The sequence below is a fragment of the Cynoglossus semilaevis genome, chromosome 12 (assembly GCF_000523025.1).
Source record: "Cynoglossus semilaevis isolate Cse_v1.0 chromosome 12, Cse_v1.0, whole genome shotgun sequence".
Classification (NCBI taxonomy): Eukaryota; Metazoa; Chordata; class Actinopteri; order Pleuronectiformes; family Cynoglossidae; genus Cynoglossus; species Cynoglossus semilaevis.
In genome coordinates this window covers 4255325-4263087 of record NC_024318.1, presented here as the reverse complement: position 1 = coordinate 4263087, position 7763 = coordinate 4255325, and the positions used below count along the sequence as shown (strand labels likewise).

At 41.9% G+C, this 7763-nt stretch overlaps 2 protein-coding genes across 2 annotated transcripts in view; both read right to left on the bottom strand.

The window, feature by feature from the left end:
* Positions 1-6: 6 nt before the first annotated feature.
* Positions 7-7296, bottom strand: il22ra2 (interleukin 22 receptor, alpha 2). Its single transcript, XM_008321573.3, has 7 exons — positions 7184-7296; positions 6527-6639; positions 2420-6402; positions 1684-1825; positions 1182-1363; positions 705-847; positions 7-616 (listed from the first exon to the last, which is right to left on the bottom strand). Exons 3-7 carry the CDS (start codon positions 2469-2471, stop codon positions 470-472), a joined length of 666 nt encoding a protein of 221 aa, XP_008319795.1. The 5' UTR covers positions 2472-6402; positions 6527-6639; positions 7184-7296; the 3' UTR covers positions 7-469.
* The window catches only part of ifngr1l (interferon gamma receptor 1-like), a 5939-nt gene continuing 4146 nt past the window's right edge, over positions 5971-7763 (bottom strand). Inside the window, exons 5-9 of the mRNA XM_025060937.1 lie at positions 7654-7746; positions 7523-7533; positions 7184-7347; positions 6527-6639; positions 5971-6402 (exon numbers count right to left, since the gene is read on the bottom strand). Coding sequence (XP_024916705.1) covers positions 5971-6402; positions 6527-6639; positions 7184-7347; positions 7523-7533; positions 7654-7746 — 813 coding nt within the window. The remainder of the gene's footprint in view (positions 6403-6526; positions 6640-7183; positions 7348-7522; positions 7534-7653; positions 7747-7763) is intronic.

Sequence of the window (7763 nt, the reverse complement as noted above, 5' to 3'; positions counted from 1 at the left end):
TAGCCTTACCATCGTGAAAAAAAATAATTTTACAAAGATTTTTCTCAAAATCTTTTAGTTTTTGACCAAAAATGACACAAAATCATCAATCATTTTATAATTGTTCACCTTGTGACCACGTGACACCTGAAATTAGGATTTTACTGAAAAATGTCTAAAAAAAAATGTTTTTAGAAATGCTCTTTTTTGATATGAAAGATGCAGAAAAGACAAAAATTTGATTTTTTTTTTCAAAAATGTTCATCATAATTTTTCACCATGTGACCACATGACATGTAATGCTAGGATGTTACCTAAAAATTTCATTTTTTTTTCTAAAAAATTCTCAAAATGTTCTAGTTTGATGAAAAACATGCAGAAAAGATACAATTTTGAAAAGAAATTCAAAAATTTGTAGCTTTGTAAAATGTTCTTTTAATGTACGGTGACCATCAACCATGAAGAAATGTGTGTGTGTGTACCTGTGTCATCAGAGTGTGATGTCACACTCCAGAGAGCTGCGACTGCTGCTCATGAATGGGGGGACGACGGTCTGGGCCTGGAGGCAGTACTTGGTCCTGTGTTCCAGGTTCTTCAGGACAAGTTTCTTGGAGCAGCAGGACATTTCAAACAATTCCTGCAGATTGGACACACGGACAATAAGTCACCTGACTAGGATCAATGTGAGTGTGTGTGTGTGTGCATCTGTGCATGTGTGTGTGTACCTCTTCTCCACTGTTGTGTTTGAGAAAGATCTTGTAGAACAGATTTTTGTGGATCTTGTGAACCAGATGTTGTGAAGGTCTCACATGAACCGTCATCCCCTGGTCTGTGACGTTGACCCTCAGGACTGGAGAACTGATCCTGGCTGCAGACAGAAGCTCTTCAGTTCTCTAATGATTGACTGATTGATGGACCTTTTTAACCACATTTTGTATTTTTTCCACCAACAGATAAATCAGTTATCCATCCATTAATCCATTAATCTATTCATTGTTGTTGTTAATCATAATAAACTGACCCTAATGACTCAGTTAGAGCCATACCTGGCCCACAGTCCAGACTTTGGACACACCTGCTCCACATGTTTAATATAAAGGTGTTTGGGTTTTTTGAAATAGTTGAAATGTGGGGTAATGCTGTAGAGGAGGAGGAGAAGAAGGAAGAGGAGGAGGAAGAGGAGGAGGCTTCGTCAGACTCACTGTCCCAACGTGGGCTGAACCTGCGGGACATGGTCCAGGCTGATTTAGAGGACGGGGGGGAGGCAGCATGGACTCTGGCGTAGTACCACTCCCTGGACTCTGCGGTGACCTCCGTCAGGTCACAGTGGTGGGTGTAGATCCCCTGACAACTGTCCACATCCAACCAATGAGCTTCTCCATAACTGAGGAGAAACACACACAGGGGTGTGACCTTCAACGGCCACTAGATGGAGCACCAGAGCAGAAGACACTGACAGAATTCATACTGAGAAAACAGTATATGTGATGTATATTTTATAAATATTACAATTGGCTCAAATATAAAAAAATGTATAATTTTAATTGAGAAAATCATTAATAACCTCTAACTTTAAACTAAATTAAGAGTCAAACACAGATGAAGGATTTGATTCAATCATCTGAAGAAAATTCTTAAAGAATCTAAATTTAACTCTGAGCTGTGACAACGACAAAAAAAGTACAAAAAGTGTGTGTGTCTCACATCTTCCACTGGACGTAGTACTTCAGAGAATTGTTGTTGTTGTTGTGGCTGTTGTTGTGGCTGTAGTTTGCTGTGGTCCAGTGGAGGATGTTGACGTAGTCCACGGACTTGAACTCCACCTGAGCTGGAGGATCCAGAATCACTGGAGACGAGAAGAGGAAACACACCAACGACAAACCATCAGCTGAAACTGTTGGTCTGAACTCATGGTTCAGTTCTTAGAAAGTTCTTAGACAGACGTCTGTCTTTGTGCCTCAAAATTTGACAAGATTGGACCAAAAATTACACAAAAATTTCTAATGAAAAAATTTCAAAAAAATTTCTCGAAATGCCTTAATTTGATTAGAAACATGCAGGAAAACATATAATTTTGAAAAATAATTTTACAAACATTTGTCAAAATGTATTAGAATTTGACCAAAAATGAGACAAAAAGTTCAGATTTTGAGAAAATATTCTAATGAAATAAATGTTCTCTAAATGCCCTAATTTGATGAGAAACATGCAGAAAAAAACATTTTGAAAAAAAAAATTTTTCTAAATATTTTTCAAAATAAATTTTTTTCAAAAGGCTATATTTTGATGATAAACACGCAGAACAATTTTGAAAAATACTTTTACAAAATCTTTCATCAAATTTTGACCAAAAAGGACACAAAAAGTTCAGATTTTGAATCAACATTTTTAAGTTAAATATTCAATCATTAAAAAAAAAGAAAAAGAAAAAGAAAAATACCTCGTGCTGTGACACAGACGCTCAGATGAAGCAGGATCCAGGCTGTGGTCATGGTGTTGATGCTGTGGATGATCAGAGTTCAAGAACAACCAACACACACCTCACACACACACAGGCTGTGACACACACTGAGCTCCTGTGCAGGGATGATCCCTTTAAATTGTCGTTAACTTCCTATTTTTCCTCTGTGTGTGTGTATGTGTATGTGTGTGTGTGTGTGTGTGTGTGTAAGCAGGCATCACGTTTCAAACCTCCTGTCCTTATATGTACATTATCGTGGTGCCTTCACTGACGGGATAGTAAGTCAAACCACACCTCGTGGAAGAAGAAACAAAATTTAAATAAATTTTTTTTTTATACTTTCATCCTCAAAATAAAAAAACTTTCTTTAGGAAACAAGATGTGTGTGTGAGAGACAGAGGTGGAACCAAGTCATTGTTTTGCAAGTCTCAAGTCTTTGCCCTCAAGTCCCGAGTCAAAGACTGACAAGTCACAGTCGAGTCCAGAGCAGCTAACTCTGCAGCTTCAGTTTCCAGTCTTTTTAACCATAAAGTAACAATATATTTACACTGATCATTTAGGCTTTTACATTATGTATTTATTTATTTATGAAAAGAAAAGTGCCTGACTCTGCTGACGATAGTTCACAAAAAAACAAGAAATACAGCAGCGTGTACGCTATAAAAGTACGAAAACACGGAGACATTTTCCGCGAGGTGAACCTGCAGGTCGGTCACGTCTGTCAGGAAACTAAAACACACGTTCTTATGTTTTGGTACAGAGCTGGGACCAGAACCTTGGAGATAAATGTTCAACTCATTCTGGAGTTAAACCTCAGACCTTTTGAAAGGTAGGCATGCTCTCTCCCCACTGATCCTGCTGTGCTTAAACTCAACGAAAATATGACGAATCATTTAAATGGTTTTTATGACGGTAAATGTCACGTTCCTGAAACTGGACCAGGATCTTTTACCAGTGAGTGCAGCGAAGTCATGTGACTTCTGGCTTTCCCCTCCGCAGGTCCCCTGAGTCCCCTGAGGGTTAAGACTCCGGTCGGACCGGCTCCACAATGACACACTTTTCTCGCCTGTGTTTTTTACTGGAAGCACTGAAACAAACAGTAACAGGAACTCAGCTTCACCTGAAGCAGGAAGATGAGCCACCTGATGTACTGTAACTGCTGCGTACTGCTGTGTACTGCTGCGTACTGCTGCGTACTGCTGTGTACTGCTGTGTACTGCTGCGTACTGTACACCGCAACTTCACTGAGTTAGTACTGTGGATGACTTAGTAGGTCTTAGTCTAGTTTTAGTCCGGCAAATCTACGGTCGACTAAATGTATCTGTGGAATCCCCGGTCATTGGAAATATCCAGGAATTGGGCTGATAATCTGGGCTGATAATCCAGATGAACCTGTTTCTGTTTTGACCAGAAATACTGTCTGTTCCGATTCCGAAACTGTGATGTTTCCTCACACCCACACACACAGGGGTCAGAGAGGAAGGCAGCACACACACCCACACACACACACCCACATACACCCACCCACAGAGAGGTCTTCCTCCTCAGCTCCCGTCACTGGCTTCAGAGGAAGGAACGACCTAAATGTCATGAAGCTTCATGGCATTAACTGTAACATAACATGACAGAGTCGTGCCAACAACCTGGGTCAACACTCAAAATATCAACTTCCCTTCCCTCAGTTTTCCGACCGTCAACCGACCCGCTGTTGTTTCCACATCGGCGTTACTTTATGACTTTCCCCTGACGATAAACAGCAGTTTTTAGAGGACATAAATCCTGAGCTGAGACGCTGATACTACAGCAGGAAACAGAAAAAGTTTTTCTTGAACAGCTCAGAACAGTGTGGAGTTTAGGGCTGTGTGTGTGTGAAAAACACACAGATGTTCAGTCAAACTGTGTTTAAACATTTCTTTTTAATTGTCCAGAGTGAAGGAAGTTTGGCATGAGCTGCAGCAGACGGTGACGACAACAGAAGCGCTGCTTCTTAATGTGAAATATAATCTTTGAACAAACAATATCAAAGTAAACACACACACACACACACACACACACACACACACTTGTCACCCTCAGTCATCACATCCTCCAGTGCAGTGTTAGTGCAAAAACAACAGAGATAAAACAAAACAGTTTTTAGTTTCCACTTGGTGAAAACTGTTTTTTTTTTTGTTCCTCTTTTAATGTTCTTCCCCTGTTTAACCAGCAGGTGGGGGTGAACGAAGGGGAGAAATGATTATTTGCTTTAATGAATTGCAATGTTTCAACAATGAGAACATTCCAGAAGTTTAAGGTTAATGCTAATAGATTTTTTTTTTTTTTTGAATGTTTGAAACAATCATTAAAATGTGCAAATCAGCTTTTTTTTAAAAAGCTTAGTTTCACTGTGGAATGTTTTAATGCAGATTAAGGCCTAGTGTGGAAATGAAGGACTTTTATCTCATTTCACTCAAATCTTTCAGTCAGCTGTAGGTCAGACCTGAGGTGGAACAAAGATGGAGGCACTATAGAGCAAGAATCAGTCGGTTAGTCTTTTGTTTTTTTAAAAAGCTGGATGAGGTCATGGAGGTCAGAGGTCAAGACACAACAGTAAAAAAAAAAAAATACACTGAAGCAGTGACCACAGCTGGACTCTCCACACATACGTGTTCTGAACGACCGGTGCCTTTACCTTTAAATGGTAATCAGCCACTGTGTGCCCCGCCCACTTCTTCTCCACAGAGAATTTGAAGCGGTGGTAGAGCCACCGTGTCGTTCAGAACAGCAACCTGACCCTGAAAACACCATCTTCAAGAAGAACGTCACCGTGTTCTACCAGGCTAACAGTCGGACCGTGGGCTACTTAATTATATCACTAACGTTTGGACGAGCGATGTTGGCTAACTGCCAACGGATGGAATGGAACTACGGAACAAGGACTGTATTTGACAGAACGTTGGTTCAAAGGAACCATTTTCATTTGGTTCATCACTCCAGTCACCACCAGGAGTTGAACCTGTGACTGAGCCAAGTTGGTGGGAAACGTTTCATCTGCAGTTCTTTAGGAGAATTTTGTGATGACGACAACTTTACTTTTCTGTACATGACCTCCAGCATTTCACATCCACTTCAGAGACTGTGGCGGCCCGAAAGTCAATTGACCATTAATTTAAAAAAAAAAAAGTAAAGTAAAAATAAAAAACGGTATTTCACCATCTGTGATCTGTCAGTCGGCCAATCCCACGGCTGTCCTCGCTCTCTCTGGTGTATTTGTTGACCCAGAGAACAGTGTGAAACAGTCAGTAACATAAACACAAAGGGCATGGTCCACACGGTAAGATGAATCGGTTCCATGGTGAAGATCATGTTTCCATGGCAACCATCTCCAGGTCAAAATCAAAGTAATCCACAATGTGACGGAAAGAAAATGAAGCCAGCAGATAGATAAGCGAAAGCTCCCCCTGCAGGCCTTTTCATGCAACTAAATTTTTTCCATGGGTTCCAGGGAAGAGCACAGATTGACCTAACATTTTTGGCCATCGGCTCCACCTTCAGGCGTTGCAGCCGTCGACCAAGTCGTTCTGATCCAAGTCGTTCTGATCCAAGTCGTTCTGATCCAAGTCCACTAAACAATTCCGACGCTCGTATCCAGAGTGGCCCTCAGAGGTGTTCTCACCCTCATCTTCCTCCAGACCGCTGCCTCCCCTGTAGCCCTGTCCTTCATCACCGTCGTCATCACGGTCACCGTCATCATTAACACTGGCGTCTGGCTCCGCCTCCCCGTCACCCTGAACAGCTTCACGGTTCCTTCCGAAGGGAATGAACTCGTTGCAATGAGTGTCGGGGCGAACAGGTGCAGTAAAGTCTGTGGTCTGTTCATGTGAGAGGAGAGGAGTCGGAGACGAAGGCTCCATGTGTGTCACGAAATCAGGCCTCGTCCCCTCCTCCAGACTCGGGGCCTCACTGTTGGTTTTATTGATTTTCTTGAAGGACACAGAGACAGACGCGTCAGTGTGACTGCTGGGCTCAGTGAAGACACATTGTCAACATCTGAGTGTTTGTCTGTACTCTTCACTGTGTCAGTGTGTGACTGTGGACACAACTCACCATAGCGTCTGGGACTTTAGTGTTGGGGCGGGTCTTCTTTTTGTAGATCAGGAAAAGGACAAAGGAGCACAAAAACAGGACCACCAGGGGGATGAGGACGTAGAGAATCTGACCTGGACAGAACACAAACCAAGGTTTTAGTTTTTAAAAGTTCTTTAAAGAATAAAACAAATGATGATGTCTGTCACATGTATGAGGAAACGAGTCACATTTACAACCACAGTTCAACAGGCAAAAGTGGAAGAAGAAAAAAAAGAAGAATGTAAAATGTAAAAACAGTACAAATTAAGGCTTTTGAAATTGTATTGAATTTTTTTTATCTCCAATTCCCAGTCCAATATTCCTGGTGTTGGTTCATTTTCTTTTTCTTTTCTTTCTTCTCTAGTGATTCCAAATGTAGATCCCTCTGTTCCAGTGTCAGTAACTGATGTTCAGATGGAACAGAGTCTCAGACTAGGATCACACTGGGACTACAGTTACATTGGTGAAAAAAAAACACCTCAATATATCGCTGTGACTATAGTTTATCACAATATATCGTATCGTTGGCCTCGTATCGTGATACGTATCGCATCGACAGATTATTGCCAACACACAGCCTTAGTGTACGGTATGTGGTGCGGCAGATGAAAACACAGCGGTACCACAGGACTCAACTGTTGTGTCCGGAAGGAGGGGGGGAGAAGGGCAGAGCACAGAAGAGCTGCGTGGCTCTGACTTCCATCTTCATCATCTCTCCACTGATGTTCACACCGTGGTCCACTGGAATCTGATCCTCACACTCTCTCTCCACACAGTGTCGGTCGTGAGGATGCATGCTTCTGCACATACACACACACACAGATGTTTATTTTAATGACACACACAACAAGGACAAATATTCTCCACAGTTACTTCAGCAGTATTAAGTACTTCAAAATGGATGCAGTATGTCAGACTATAGCGGGAGAATTTCCCACAGGCCTTTGTGTTTTGTCAGGAATGAGTCCCTCTGACCTGTCATTTCTCTGACCATACAGAGAAGTTTGGGATGAAAATTTTCAACGGACAAAAAGAAACAGCAGAGGTGAGGGAACACAGCTACGACTGGAACTGTTACAGTGACCGGAACTGTTGCGGTGACTGACCTGGCTGACGAGCCTGACGCGGTATTTAAAGTCAGGCAGATGGTGTTTGTTCTCAGACTGGCGACGCATTTTGTTTTTCCGGGGCAAGGAGTCCTGGTAGAAGAGCCAGG

Bases quoted from the DNA above. Each gene is read 5' to 3' on its own strand.
- il22ra2 (XM_008321573.3), bottom strand. From the start codon at position 2,471: ATGACCACAGCCTGGATCCTGCTTCATCTGAGCGTCTGTGTCACAGCA. The intron at 1,826-2,419 runs GTATTTTTCTTT...TCTCGTCTCCAG, and splicing joins CGTCTGTGTCACAGCACGAG to TGATTCTGGATCCTCCAGCT. The intron at 1,364-1,683 runs GTGAGACACACA...GTTTCTCCTCAG, and splicing joins TACTACGTCCAGTGGAAGAT to TTATGGAGAAGCTCATTGGT.